Source organism: Grammomys surdaster, unplaced genomic scaffold, assembly GCF_004785775.1.
Source record: "Grammomys surdaster isolate TR1022 unplaced genomic scaffold, NIH_TR_1.0 126176, whole genome shotgun sequence".
NCBI lineage: Eukaryota > Metazoa > Chordata > Mammalia > Rodentia > Muridae > Grammomys > Grammomys surdaster.
Genome location: NW_021620983.1, coordinates 2,851,213 through 2,867,019, shown reverse-complemented (window position 1 = coordinate 2,867,019; position 15,807 = coordinate 2,851,213). Strand labels below are relative to the sequence as shown.

General features: G+C 45.8%; 1 protein-coding gene across 1 annotated transcript in view; it reads right to left on the bottom strand.

Annotated features, from left to right (window-relative positions):
* Tm7sf3 (transmembrane 7 superfamily member 3) overlaps nt 1-11,123 on the bottom strand; it is a 33,455-nt gene extending 22,332 nt beyond the window's left edge. The window contains exons 1-2 of the mRNA XM_028757521.1: nt 10,939-11,123; nt 2,352-2,506 (exon numbers count right to left, since the gene is read on the bottom strand). Coding sequence (XP_028613354.1) covers nt 2,352-2,506; nt 10,939-11,014 — 231 coding nt within the window. The 5' untranslated portion in view covers nt 11,015-11,123. The remainder of the gene's footprint in view (nt 1-2,351; nt 2,507-10,938) is intronic.
* Between the last annotated feature and the right edge of the window lie 4,684 nt (nt 11,124-15,807).

The window sequence follows — 15,807 nt, the reverse complement described above, 5'->3', positions numbered from 1 at the left end:
GCACATGCGTGGTGTATGTGAATACACATGATGAGTGTGTGAGCACATGTGGTGAGCACATACGTGGTATATGTGAACACACATGATGAGTGTGTGAGCACACATGTGGTGAGCCCATGGGAATACATGTGGCAAGTGGAGAACGAGGTTGACACTGGGTAATACCCTTTATCCTTCTCCAACTTATTGTTTTATTTAATTTATATATTTTAGATTTATCATTTGTTTCATTTTATGTATACGAGTGGTCTGCCTGTGTTATGCCCAGGTCTTGGGATTCCCAGAAAAACTCGTGGTTTCCAGTGGAAAGTAACAAAAGAGTCAGACTCAATAAAAGGTTTGCAAACCTTCCTACTTCGTGGGTTAGGAGTGTGACCCCGCATCTAGAGGCTTGGAGTTTTTATACACCTATAAGCATAAGCAGGGATTCTCGGACTTTGGGGTTTCGTGATGGAGGAGGTGACAAGGGAAGTCACCCTTCAAACACGGTATCATTTGTTCAGGCAGTGGAACAGAATCTTGTAACTGGGAGGGGGAGCTTCTGGCCTGGGAAGTAACTTTATGGTGTTATCAGGAACTATTGTGTTTTTACAACCTGGCCACAGCTGTTTGGGAACTTTAATTGCCCTTCTCTCAAGGCCCAAATTATGGCACTTATCTCTTTAAGGATGTTTGGTCTTCGATTCTCCCAAAGAAGGGAACTGCTAGCCATCTATCAGGGAGGATGCCAGCCTCAGTGACACTCAGCTGAGAGATATTGCTGTTTGTCTATTCCCAATCCCCAAGCCAGCATATGTCACTCCCAGTGGTGGGGAACTTGGGGGGGAAGGTTAGGTTGGGAGTGCCACCACGAAGACAGGGATAGCAATATTTCCTTGCCAGGCCAGGCCCTTTCTGAAAGGGCAGGGAGGGGAGGGGAGCTTTGCACAGAGGCAGGCTTCTCTTCACCTGCTTGTGTGAAAGTATACCACGTGCATGCCTGGAGGTCAGACCTCCTGGAACTGGAGTTATCCATGGTTAAGAGATGCTCTGTGAGTGCTGGGAACTGAACCCGGGTCATCTCCAAGAACAAGCCCTCTTAACTGCTGAGCTGTGTCTCCATCCCCAGCAGACTACTTTTTAAGACATGGTCTTTCACTGAACCTGGAGCTCACTGACTGGCTAGACTAATTAGCCAGCTGAGCCTTGCTTCTACCTCTCTGGACCTAAGGAAACAAGCCCACACAAGGCCTGGCTGCTTTCTGGATTTTGGTGGGTTTTTATGATCAAACTCAGGTCCTATAGCCCTGGGCCTTCTCCTCAGCCCTCGGCTTCCAATTCTTAATACCAAGACATCAGGGGTCAGGGTGCAGACAAGAAAGCACTTGCCTGTGGAGTCTGATGGCCTGGATTTCACACCCAGCTTAATATGGGAAGACAACAAAACAAAACAAACAAAAGCAAAGAAACAGAGAAACAAACAAAACCTCTACGACTTGCACACTGAGCTTTTACAAACACTACAGCTCAACTGAGTTAACACTTAACTCTGTCAGATCCTGAGGCTAACGAGACAAAACCAGAGCTCTGGCTCCAAAGAGTTCAGTTTACAAAAAGCATTTGTTTTAAAGATTTGTTTTGTTTAATTACTTCTTTTTATTTTATGTGTATGTATGTTTTTGCCTGTATGCATTTCTGCATACCATAAGCATGCCTGGTACCTGTGGAGGCCAGAGGAGGAATCAGAACCTCTGGTACTGGAATTATAGTCAAACCCAGGACCTCTGCAAGAGCAGTAAGTGCTCCTTAACCACTGAGCCATCCTGCTGGAAATCTTTTTTCCTTTAAGGCAAGCGTTCACGTAGGTCAGGTCATCTCTGTCTCACTGTGTGGTGGAAGCTAGCCTAATGCTCTCGACTCCACTATCAGGATGTTCTCTTAAAGCTAAGAGAATGAGAGGGGAAAATGTGCCAGGTGAGTTTCAACCTGGCAAGCCTCAAAGCAAGCAGCTTTGCCTAGAGAGTCAGCGGGCTTCAGAGAACCCACGCCACTGCAACCAAAAATCAAACGAGTCAAAACAAAATACCAAGAATGCTACTGGCCATCAGAAGGGACAGGAGAAAGAGGTCTGCTCGTCACAGTCATTTCTAGAACCCTGTGTAGTTCTGTCCACCTACATAGTCTGCAAGTCAAGGGAAGGGAGGGCAGCCCAGGCGCCGAGGGCAGCCTAGGCAGTGAGGTCTTACAACTAAAGATGGCTGAAACCTTGCCGCATGGAAACCAGGCCCACTGATACAGACACCAAATTCTAACATACAAGACTCAACCTTATAGAGATGTTCTCTCTTACTGAAACAATCCTTTGCACTTACCTTAGTAAATGAAACTGTGGTGTTCTGATACTGTGAGTGTATTTGGAAAAGAAGAAAGGTCACATTGCTTGAAATGTGCTGCAGGATGGCCTCCTGGGGGAAAGGCCTGCTGAGCACAAAGTATGCAAATTTCCCCACGGAAAACTCAAGGAAACCTACAATGAGAAAAGTTTCTCATTACAATATTGTACCTCTAGTACCAGTCTGTGGAAATTTCATTCATAAACAAATGTACGGTGCTAATTTATCCCTCGGAAAACCCCTTGAGAGTCAGGTATATTGGTGCAAACCTGATATACAGGCACTTGGGAGTCTAAAGCACAGGGATCCATGTGAGTCCGAGGCCAGCCTGAAGTATACAGATCAAGACCTTGTTGCTGTTTGAGTGATGTGTGTCACAACGAGGATAATGAAACTTTAAACTAAAGCCTGGTAAGACGAAGCCACTGCGATCCTGACTCACGACAGCCATGGACACCGGTACCAAGCCTGCACAAGGCCAGCCCTGTGGGGTAGCCGAGGGTCTCGGGAGCCCTACCCTTCCTGCTGAGCTTTGACTACAGACAGATTCACTGTCTTCAGTTTTATCCCTAATGAACCCACCAGTCTCCAATAGGTAGTTCCAAACCCAGTATGAAAATGGCAAACAATTTAATTCATTTTTAAAAAATGAACCTGTCTCAAAAACAACACAAATATGCCTTTTGGCCTGTTGGCTGTGGGGGGTCACTTTTCCTGGCCCTCAGGGCCAGCATCCTTTCCCTGTGCAAGGAACACATTTCTGTCCTCCATTTTCTGGTTTCATTTTCTGTCTCCTCCCGCTCCTCTCTGCAGACACGCTTTTCCCTCGTTTTCTCCAGTTGACAAGTATCAGCAAGTACTTATAAAGTAGCAATCTGTGCCCAAAACTTGATCAAGCAAATTCATTACAGCTTCTCTATCGGAGATGCCAGCCATCATTGGGCTTTCCTCCAGTGTACTGTAGAGATGTTTGTGGTGACCCTCGGTTATTTCCCAGGACATAGACTCTACACCAGAATAGCTCAGAAGGCCTGGAAGACACTGAAGCCATCTCTAGAGATATGCTGGTGGCTAACTTTCCTTAACCTCTCTCTTCAACCCAGAAGTGAGAATCATTCTCCACGATTCCAGCACACTAGAAAGACAGTGACGAACCACAAGACCAAAGGCCCAGCAGTGAAGAGCCCAGCTGTTCTCCCAGGGACCAAGGTTCAGAACCCACATGGCAGCTCACAACTACCTGTATCCAGTTCCAGGGAATCACATACCCTCTTCTGGCCACTGCAGGTGGCAGGCACACATGGTGCACAGGCACACATGTGGTGTACAGGCGTACATGCAGACAAAAACACACCTATACACATAAAATAAATAAAATAAATTTTTTAGAAAAGAAACCGGACTATAGCAGTTAAAATGATAAGTGGCCACTGATACCACGAAGAGTGATGTTAAAAACAAGCATCCCTGAGAGTATATGTCAAGTGGTTTTTCTTTATACATACTCTTTCAAGTTTCAAAGTGGTCTTATCAGAAATTTCATGATTTAACAAAAGCTTCTGAGGACCTCAAGATTCAAGTTCTGCCTTGAGTCTACATTTTAAATTTGTTAAAACAACAACAACAACACACACACAGCTATGTTCAACTCTCAGCACTTAGAAAGAAAAAAGACATTAAACAATATAGGGATGTCTCAACACTTGCCCATTGCCTCCCCTAGTGCAAACATCCCCGCAGCTGACACTCGGGTATATGTACCATCATCCCTTAGCACTCATAGGAGACAAGCTCCAAACTCTCCAACTGCCGATCCCTGCCCATGCCTCACGTAAGGTGGTATACACCGTAGGAGATGGCTCAGTGGGTAAGAGCATTTAGTAAAAGCCAGGCAGTGGTGGCGCACACCTTTAATCCCAGCACTTGGGAGGCAGAGGCAGGTGGATCTCTGAGTTCGAGACCAGCCTGATCTACAGAGTGAGTTCCAGGACAGCCAGGGCTACACAGAGAGACCCTGTCTCAAAAAACCAAAACAAACAAACAAACAAACAAAAAACACTTAGTAAGCAAGCATGAGGGACCTGAGTTCAAATCCCAACACCCACATGAAAAGCAAGGCACAGCCATATACACTGTAACTTCTATGCTATGGAGGGCAGGGGTTGTAAGATCCCTGGGGCTTTCTGGCCAACAGTATAGGTCCAGGTTCAGTGAGAGGCTCTTTTCAAGGGAACAAGGCAGACACACACACACACACACACACACACGCGCGTTTATCTGTGGATTATTTACATACTTAGCACAAGTGCTATATCATTATATTGCTAGAGACAGTAACAATGAAAAGCCTGTGCACATTTGATACAGATACACTTCAAAAAAATATTTTCACTCTGCAGGTAGTTGAATCTGCAGGATGTAAAGCTCGTGGGTATGGAGACCAGCTCTGTGCTGAAGATTCAGTATCACCGGTCATACTGTGCTACCTATTTCCACATGTGCAAGACGAAAGATGTTTATTAAACAATGGGCACACACCACTCACTAGGTCTTGGGCATCTGTATACGTCAATATTGATAACTCAGGGCTGAAGCTGGAGCTTGCTGAGAGAATATTTGTTTAGCATGTGTGAGTTCCATATCAGTACTACCAGGGGTTGGGGTTGGGGTGGGGGTTCTAATTGGCTCTTTTTAAAGCTGCCGAGTATCCCACTGTGTACGCAAATCATAATGACATCTATTGATCAACATAACCACTGCTAGCCTAGTGTGGAAAACAAACTAAGAAAAATTGCGGGCTGGTGAGATGGCTCAGCGGTTAAGAGCACTGACTGCTCTCCTAGAGGTCATGAGTTCAAATCCCAGCAACCACATGGTGGCTCACAACCATCTGCAATGAGATCTGATGCCCTCATATGGGTGTCTGAAGACGGCTACAGTGTACTTACATATAATAAATAAATAAAACAATCTTAAAAAAAAAAAAAGAAAAATTGCTATGCGTCGGGCGGGGGTGGCGCACGCCTTTAATCCCAGCACTTGGGAGGCAGAGGCAGGCGGATTTCTGAGTTCTAGAGTTCGAGGCTAGCCTGGTCTACAGAGTGAGTTCCAGGACACCAGGGCTACACAAGAGAAACCCTGTCTTGAAAAAACCAAAAAAAGAAAAAAAAGAAAAAGAAAAAAAGAAAAATTGCTATGCATGGCATGGGCACTTTTAATCTCAACATTCGGAGGTTTTTTTGAGTTAGGGTTTCTTTTGCTGTAAAGAGATATGACCAGAGCGACTCTTATAAAGGAAAACCATTTAGTTGAGGCTGGCTTACAAGTTCCGAGGTTTAGTCCACAGTCATCATGGTGGCAAGCAGACAGACATGGTGCTGGAGAAGGAGCTGAGAGTTCTACATCTTAATCCACAGTCAGCAAGAAAAGAACTGGCTTGAGCTTCTGAGACCTTAAAGCCCACCCTCTAGGGACATTCTTCCTCTAGTAAAGCCACACCTACTCCAACAAGGCCACACCTCCTAGTAATGCCACTCCTTAGGGACCAAGTATTAAAACACCTAAGTCTATCAGGGAGATTCCTATTCAAACCACCACTGAGGCAGAGACCAGAAGACCAGGGCCATCCTAGGCTAGATAGCGAGTTTGAAGCCAGCCTGGACTATGAGAGACTCTTGTCTCAAAAATTCCCCCTAAATAAAAATAAAATAGTTCTGTTTTGTGGGAAAATGTTCCAGAAAGCATATAGGTCAGGTAATTAACTTAATGTGAGATTTTTGATGTCATGGTGTAACAGACGACCTTTGCCCTCTTATGGTGAAACTGTACCTGAGTTGTCTTCCTGTCTAAAAGGTCACAACTAAAAACAAAGAGCCCGAGGCACGATTTAGGTAGCAGGACTGTAATTCCAAGCTGAAGCCTGTGCTTCTGACTTCAGGAAGTTCACCCAGGTTCCTCGGAACCACAAGAAAGAGCGCCTGCGTTTTTCAGACATGATGTTCCACCGAGGCCCCACCCCCACATCCCTGCAGCAGAAACCTGCTGAAGACAGATAGTGAAGGCGTGTGGGGAGACAGTCTGTGGTAGCTAAAAAACTGGCCCTGTTGTTCTAACATCAGTAGCATTAACAGCTACCTTAGAGTGTTTCTCTTTTTCAAATACAGTTTCTTACTATCTATCACATTTTCTAGTTTTTGTTTGTTTGTTTGTTTTAGTTTGTTTGTTTGTTTTTCGAGACAGAGTTTCTCTGTGTAGCCCTGGCTGCCCTGGAACTCACTCTGAAGACCAGGCTGGCCTCGAACTCAGAAATCCGCCTGCCTCTGCCTCCCAAGTGCTGGGATTAAAGGCGTGCGCCACCACCGCCCAGAACATTTTCTAGTTTTTATGAAGTGTCCTTATCATAAGGAAAGTACAATATACCCTGGTCGTCTGTGGAGGTGATCTCTTGCCAAGATTCACCCATACCACTTAGATGAAAATGCCTAGCAGTAGCTGCAGACAGGAACTTGGAAACAAACATTCATTCAAACCACATGAGGAAGGGCTGGGAGTGTGGCTCAGCTGGGAGAGGGCTTAACCAGCTCGACCAACACACTCGAAGCCCTGGGTTTGAGCATCCGTGATGTATAACCAAGTGTTAGGTGCTGTCATCCAACACTGGGGAGAGGGGTGGAGGCAGGAGGATCAGATATTTAAGTCATCCTCAGCTATGTATAGTTCAAGGCTAGCCCTGTCTCAGGAAACAAAGCAGAAAGCAACTGAGAACTGCTAACATCAAGCCTGGTGAATAAGAGAGAGACTCTCAAGTCTCCATTATTAACCGAGCTGCTTTGTGTGTGTTGGGGGTTGAGGAGGGAATGATTCCCTGGACAAGAACCATTGCGCAATTTGTACAGAAGGCTGGGTTTTAACCGGAGCTCCCGTGGTTTCCCTCCCGGCTACACAGGTCTTTGTCATATCTAATGATCCAGTGTCTGGCACCGTACCAGTGGCCTGGCAGTAAATGCTTGTTCAACACTGCCTGAACTCTGTGACTTAAGGCAAGGTTTTTATTTCCTCTGGGCCTCTGTTCTCTCTCAGTTAAAGGGAAGTAGCCGCGGAAACCACTCAACAAATGGGAAGACGGTTTTATAACCTACAGGTGCCCCATAGCAAGGGCCATGAACTTCTGTAGCTTGCTGGTGCTTTGGAGATGCAAAGATGTTCAGGAATCCTCAGATTGGCCCCACAAAGATACTAGTGGGGAGAGGGTTAACGTGTCCTCCCAGAGATGCTCTGCCTATCGTAAGCAGCATTGAGGAGACTTCCACAGAGATACCATGGAAGATACTCAAGGTGGGGTCTGGGGTGTGGCTTATGGTAGATGCTTGCATAGGGCTCTGGGTTCAATTCCCAGTACCACCAAAAAGAACCCAGAAATGGGAGAGAACAGGGGAGTCTTTCTGCCTCACCTTCCCAAGCTGGGTTATGACAAGCCTGAGACACCCAGCCTGGCTGGAAACGGCAGTTAATTTCTAATCACAAGAGACTTGGCAAGAGAAGACATATCCAAAACACATCCTGCAGAAGTTAATAGGACCCTACCCTTGCCTTCAAGCCATCCGGAGAAGGAGTCACCAGAAACATTTGACTGGCCTAATTAGATCTTATGACTGGGGTGTGGGAAGCAGACAGCACATCAAAGGATGTTACAGAGCGGGTAGCCCAGTCAAGATGGCGTGCTTACTCGAACTGTACTTGGAAGATCTATGGCTCTGCTTCATCTGACATTTTAAAAACAACCCAAACCGCCATCGGGATGGGAGGGACGGTTTTTTATATATTTCACAATACGTAGTTTCCTTAATCAGCCAGAGTCGCCTTTTCCTGCCACTGACTCCATTCTTAGGAAGACCTTCCACTCCTAATCTTTTCCTCTTTCCCAATCAGATCTCTATCTCAAAACCACCCAACTCCCTATTTGACTGTGTTACTAAAATGCACCTCAGACTTCCCTCTGTTGTCTGTGCTAGCTAACCCAGCAGCCAACTTTAGGAGCACTGACTTGTATCCCTCCTAACTGGACTAATTCTCCTCAATCCAAACACTTGGGGCAACAACAGCCCAGCTACTTGAACTTGGTTGTCATTCAGCTATCCCTTACAATTTGTACCTGCTTGTGTGTTCTTTGTTTTGAGATAAGGTCTTGTTGTGTAGCCTACACTGGCCTCGAAATGGAGGCAATCCTCCAGCCTCTGCCTCTGAGGTGCTCGGGATTACAGGTACTTAGCATCATGTTCACCTAAAGTTTTTTTATCTTCTGATGGCAAAGATCAGGGATCTAGCTCAGTGTGACATGCTTGTCCCGTGTGTGGAGGGACCAAGCTTCAACCCTCGGCTTCACAAAGTAAATAAATGTATGAAGCCAAAAGGACACACCACAACGAAAACACGGCCCTTCAAGGATGTCTGGGAGGAGGTCATCAGATGCGCCCGCCTAATCCACACCAGTGGCTCAAGGTCCTCGTACAAAATGTAGGCCCCACTCAGCTCTTAAAGGACAGGCTTCCAGGTGAGCAACCGGGCACAAATCTAAAACAAAAATGAAGACACCTAGGCAAGCAGAGCATGGGTGACTAGACACAAAGATGAGCCTCCCCGGATCCAGAATGTCCATCTGTCTCCCAGCCCTCACTGAACATCCAGTCACTGACACTCGCCTCATCCTACTGAAGCCGGCAGATCCTTCTAACGTGCAGAGATACAGCTCCTGCCACCTGTACCATAACCCCAGCTCAGCCGTTCATGGTAGGCTCACCCTTTGTCTGTAATGTCCAGCTGCATCTCACCAGCCAGATACGGAAAGTCAGCTTTTAATCATACAGCTGTTGAGGCCCCGAGTCCCATCCCCCTCCTGCACACAACAATACTAAAGACAGAAAGAACAGCACGCGTGGCAGCTGCGTCGTGCCGTAATCAGAGGTGAAACAGTGTAAGAGAAACAAAACTAATCCTCGACTTACTTCTTCTCTTTCTTGACTTCTGTGAGAAGTTTCTGGATATTAAGTACTGAAACTGCACACTGGAAATAAAAGCTCTGGCTCCCGGCCCTCCAGACTCAGAAGCTCTTCAAGATCAACCCCAAATTCAACCCTTCCTCTCTCCCACCTTCAGAAGGATATTCCGAAGACAAGGACTCATAGAATAAATATAAGCCCTTATGCTGTGAAAGGTTTTGTTTTTGGGGGGATTTGTTTGTTTGTTTGTTTGTTTGTTTTTGAGATTAGGGTCTCATGTAGCCCAGGCTGACCTCATAATCCTTATGTACATAATCCTTATGTACTTGAATCTAACTTTGTATTCTTGATCCTCTACGTTCTGAATGCCGGGGTCTAGGCATGTACCGCCACAGCCGGTCCATGACACGCTCAGGAAGGGCACCAGGACTTCCTAAATGCTACGCAAACACTCTACCGACTCGGCTACAACCCCAGCCCCCTGGGCAAGATATTCTTCTCAGAAAGTGGCTTTGCTGAAGTGCAGGGGGTCATGCAACTTGCAGGGCAGCACACCAGGTGTTGCTAAGTTTGTGTAAAGGAGCATCTTAGCCTCCTGAGGGTTGGATCGCTATCTCGGGGAGCTTTGGGGATTGGAGTACTCGGGCTGCGAAATGGACCTAGCACTCAGCCAGGGACACAGGTCGATGCTTCCTCTCTACTGTAAGCCCGAGGTTTTTGTTTTTTTTTTTTTCTAGAAAATAGAAGGCTGTGTGTGCATACACTCAACACACAAATATTTGTATTTTTCACTACTGGCCTTAGTTGTACTCAAAGATCCTAAAATGCGATACTAACCCTGGCTTTTCAAACAAACATCTAGGAAAAACGATCCCATCATTCAGAAAACTGTTGTATCTGCTACTTGTCTCGAGCTCTCAACAAGGAATGTAGTTAACGCAGGCAGCAGAAATGGCACGTGATCACCAGCCTGGCACAATTAGTGCTTTTCACGCTTCCCATTAACGCCCCCGACCCTTCCCAACAGTCGCTATACCCCTCTCACTCACACACGACCTAGGATTTCACGTCCCATCACTGGCTCATTTTTCCTCTCAAACTGCAAATCGTCACCCAGTTGAAAAGCATCTAGATTTTGGCGTTTCAAAGCCAGCTACTGCACCGAACGCCTTAGTTCCTCGATAGACTTAGCTGCCCCGTAGCCGACGGGTTGGGTTTGGTTTTAGTTAGTATGGGCTTGACGCTCACTCTCCAGGCCGGTCTCGAACACATAATGCTCCTGTCGCAGCCTACGGGGTGCTGCGCTTACAGGCGTGCTCCCCGAAATTCAGTTTAAAAGGTCGTTTTAGTGGGTCCAATTAAAACCACAAACATGGCTGCTCCCTGCCGGGAAGAATGCCTCAAAGGGGGCTACTTATCTCTTCCCGGTTCCCAGCCCAAAGGAGGCGCTGACAAGATGGACCCGGTCCCGAACCCGCGGTCTGACGCGCGTCTGCAACCGGGGAGGGCTGCACAGAGCCGGGCAGCCTGCGGCCTTGCTGCGGGAGCGGAGGGAAGTTCGGGAAGCTCACCGTCGCTGGAGTTCGCCTGGGCCTCGGCGCTGCCCGCCGCTAGAAACGCCAGGAGCAGCAGGCGCAGCCACCACATCGCTGCGGGCCGGGGGCGCGCGGGCCGGGGGCGCGCAGGCCGGGTCGGGTGCTACCCCGGAGCGCACGCGCGCATCGCTCTAGCACGCAGGCCCCGCGCGTGCACCTGCCGCTCCAGCCCGGCCAGGCGCGCGCTTCCGGCACGACGGCCGCGCGCGTCCCCGGCCGGCCCCTGCGGGCGCGCGCCTCCTGCCGGGGCTCCCGGGCAAGCAGGGCTCAGGGCAACCTAGAGAGCTGGGCCGTCTTCTCGCCTTTGTGTCTTTCCTTTCTCTCTCCTTCCTTCCTTCGTTTTTTCTTCTTTCTCTTTTCTCCTTCTCTTTCTTTCTTTATTTTCTTTTTTTCTTGGTTTTTTTTTTCAAGATGGGGTTTCTCTGTGTAGCCCTAGCTGTTCTGCAATTCACTCTACACCAGGCTATCCTTGAACTCAGAGATCCTCCTGCCTCAGCAGGGACTAAAGGCGTGCACCACCACCACCCAGCTACTTTTTGTCATTCTAACCCGTACAAAATAACTTTCTCCTTTCTTTCTTTTTTTTCCCTGAGAATAGGTCTCCCACAAGCCAGAAAGGCCTCCAGCTGCTATGCCATAGAGATGACCTTGAACGTCTGACCTCTTGCTGCTCCCTCCCAAGGGCTGGGAAGATAAACTTGTGCCACCGCTAATGAATTTCATTTTATTTTATTGAGCTATGGTCTTGCTATGTAGCTCACATTGGTCTGGAACTGACAACAGCACCCTCCCCTGTGTGCAAGTATAAAATGGAGTATAATCATAGTGAGGTGCCCCAAGCCACAAACAGGATTCTTAGAATCTTAAAAAGCACTTATAAAAAGGGGACTGGGAAAAACTAAAAAAAAACAAGCATAGCACAGACCTGAGTTAATAATATAACCTGTATCACTCTTTTCACTGAGATGTGTCTCAATGTAAGATACCAATGACCTCGATGATAGAAACGGATTTAAAATGTGTGAGAAATTCTGCATTTTTTCCTGTAACCTAAACCTTTTGTTTTGTTTGTTTGTTTGTTTGTTTTTTGTTTGTTTGTTTTGTTTTTTGGAGACAGGGTTTCCTCTGTGCAGCCTTGGCTGTCCTGGAACTCACTCTGTAGACCAGGCTGGCCTCAAACTCAGAAATCCGCCTGCCTCTGCCTCCCAAGTGCTGGGATTAAAGGCGTGCACCACCACTGCCCAGCCCTAAACCTATTTTAAAATAAACTGATTAACATTTTAAATGGAAAAGGTAGAATGTCTGATGCCTGTAATTCCAGCACTTGGGAGGCTGAGGCGGGAAGCTTGCTAAGAGCCGGAGAACACAGACGGGGCTACGTAATGAGACTGTCGAAAAATAGTAATGATAAAATCAGTAAACAAATTAACCACCTGAAGCAGCGGTTCACAACCTTCCTGACGCTCAGGCCCTTTAATACAGCTCATGCTGTGGTGACATGCCCCCATCCCAACCACAACATTATTTTCGTTGCTACTTCATAGCTGTAATTTTGTTACTCTTTTTGTTGTTGTTGTTGTTGTTTTGGGGTTTGTTTGTTTGTTTGTTTGTTTTTTGAGACAGGGTTTCTCTGTGTAGCCCTGGCTGTCCTGGAACTCACTCTGTAGACCAGGTTGGCCTCGAACTCAGAAATCCGCCTGCCTCTGCCTCCCAAGTGATAGGATTAAAGGCGTGCGCCACCACTGCCCGGCAATTTTGTTACTCTTACGAATCATAAATATCTGTGCCTTCTAATGGACTTAGGTGACCCCTGTAAAAGGATTTTTGACCCCCCAAAGGGGTCGGGACCCACAGGTTGAGAACAACTGGCTTAAAGTCCTAGGGTCTGCAGTGTGGGTGTGCTCTTAAAGTCAGCATGAAGGTATCCATAACTTTCAGGTAAAAGTAACAAACATCCCAAGGCATCACATCACACACATTAAACACATGCCTGCTTCTTTCAAGTATCCATTACATTCCTTGTGCTTCCTTATTGTTTTAATTATTATTAATAATATTAATTATTAATTATTTTGGTTTTGTGACACAGTCTTGGGTCTTTCATTGGTAGCCTAAGGATACCCTAAAATTTGCTACGTAGCTCAGGCTGACCTCAACCTCCTGCTGCAAAGCAACTTTCCAGTGGGGCCTAAAGGACCCCTGTTTGTGCTTAAGAGCCCTTTGTAAATAAATAAAATAATAAATAAATAAAGGAATCCAGGGTTTGTTTTTGTCAGTTTGTTTTTCCCCCAATATTTAAGTTTGCTGCCTCCTGCAGCAACTGTCCAAGCTACTACAGCTGACCTTGGGGTATTTGCTGAATTTAGTCCTGAGCACCAAGGTAGTGGGGACTAGTTTTCTCTCTTCTAAGCAAAAATACCCTTGAAAACTCACAACCTCTATCTGAACCTCTCAAATCTTGTATCTGTATGCTGTTAAAGAGCCACCAGCCCATGCAACAGAAGGTCTTTCTGGGATCATGGGGTTCCCTTAAGGACTTGTTTGGGATGACTGCCTTGGGATTTTAGTTTGTTTGTTTTGTTTGCTTGTTTTTGGTGTTTTGTTTTGTTTTGTTTTTGTTTTTCGAGACAGGGTTTCTCTGTGTAGCCCTGGCTGTCCTGGAACTCACTCTGTAGACCAGGCTGGCCTCAAACTCAGAAATCCACCTGCCTCTGCCTCCCAAGTGCTGGGATTAAAGGCGTGCGCCACCACCGCCTGGCTTTGTTTTTTTTTTTTATTTAATTTGATTTTTTTGGTTCATGTATATAGGTGTTTTGTCTGAATAAGTATTCGTGCACCAGGTGCATGTAGTGCCTGAGGAGGCCAGAAAGAGGCCTTTGAACCCCCCCTATAACTGGAGTTACAGATGGTGTCAAGCTGCCGTGTGGGTGCTGGGAATTGAACCCAGGTCCTCTGCAAGAGCAACCAGTGCTCTTAACAGCCGAGCCATCTCTCAAGCCCCTAATTTTTTTTTTTTTTTTACAGTACAAATGCAGGAGAGGAAGAGTTGGAGATGGCTCAGTCAGTAAAATGCTTGCCACAAAAGTAATGAGGACCTGAGTTTGATCCCCAGAACTCATGTATGTGTCAGTGCACAGTATAACTCCAGTAGGCAGAGCAAAGGCAGGAGGAGCCTTGGGATGGGTTGGCCAGTCAAACAGCTGAATCAATCTCAAGCTCCAGCCTCAGTAAGAGACACTGTAGAGAGTCACTGAGAAAGACACTTGACACAACCTAGAACATGGACACACAGAGGAATACAAAAAATAAAAATATTACAAATAAATTATCTTAGAACAGGAGGAATGGTCTGGGTGGATGACTAAGTGGTTAAGAGCACACACTGCTCTTCCTGAGAACCTAAGTTCGATTCCCAGCACCCACAGCAGGTGCTTACAACTAGCTGTAACCCCAGCTTCCGAGGGATCTGACACCTCTGCCCTCTGTGGGCTCTTGCATTCATGTGCACCTGCCCCCCATAATTAAAATAACAAAAATACGGTTTTTATAAAAGAACAGGAAGAATTTGCTAAGCAAAAAAAAAAAGAAAGGAAGACCCCATAAGGAAAAGGACGGATAGAATTGGATGCATAGATGATTCTACAAGTGTTAGAAAGCAAACAACCCACAGCCGACAATCTGAAAAACTGAATCCAAAGGCAGATGTCTACAGAACACACAAGAAGGCTCACCACAAGTGATAAACATAAATTCTTATTAATAAACAAAAAAAATCAAATTAGCAAGTCAGGCTTGGGGGCTCATGCCTCTAATTCTAGTACTCGGGAGAAAGATACAGGAGGATTCCCATGAGGTTAAAGCCAGTCTGGGTAAAATAGTTAGACTGTATCTCAAACAAACAAACAAACGGGGAAAAAGCTAAGTTGTAGATATTTTTTTTAAATAGAAGGCAGTGTTCTAGCATAGGGAAACTGTACAATTCTTTAAGTATATTGTACAAGAAAATCCTTTTTCCAACCACTGCCCCTTTGCCAAAAATTAAAAAAAAAACTTTTAAAAATCTTATTTCTATAATTTTTGTGTAATAATTCCACTTTTAGTCTATAATCAGATAGATAGAACGATTAGAGTAGGCTGGGCCATGGTGGTGCATGTCTTCACCAGCACTTACGAGGCAGAAGCAGGAGGATCTCTGTGAGTTCCAGGCCCAGCCTGGTCTACAGAGTGAGCTCTAGGACAGCCAGGGCTACACAGAGAAACCCTATCTTGAAAACAACGACAAAAAATTAGCTTCAAAAACTGGGTGGGTAAAATGTCTCAGGGGTAAAGGCACACGTTGCCACACCTGGTGATGTCTGTTTCATTCCTGGGATCCATGTGTAGAAGGAGTCAGATTGCCTTCTGACTTCAACTTTGGTATGTGTGTACTCTCAACACACACACACACACACACACATAAAATAAGTAAATAAATAAATAAAATGTAAAAGTGAAATTTTAAATCTGTGTCAAGAAATGTTCAAGCTGCTGTTTGTAACAAAAGACATACGCATGACTTCAGGCACTGACCAGATAATGGGATATAGCCGTCTAATAGACTCCTTTGCCGCCCTTGGTAATGTTTTAGAAAGGAACTGACTCCTTTGAAAGGTGTAGGAAAGGACAATTGTGAAGCAGTGTACACATGAAGTTTTTTTCCTTTAAAATTATGCATTTATGGTTCAATTCACAGAAATATAGGTTCAGATATATCATATGTATATCTATCATATGTAACCAATCTTTAAAATACTAACAAGTAATTGAATTGGTGATTTTTCTCGGCACATTTCTATATTAAAATAC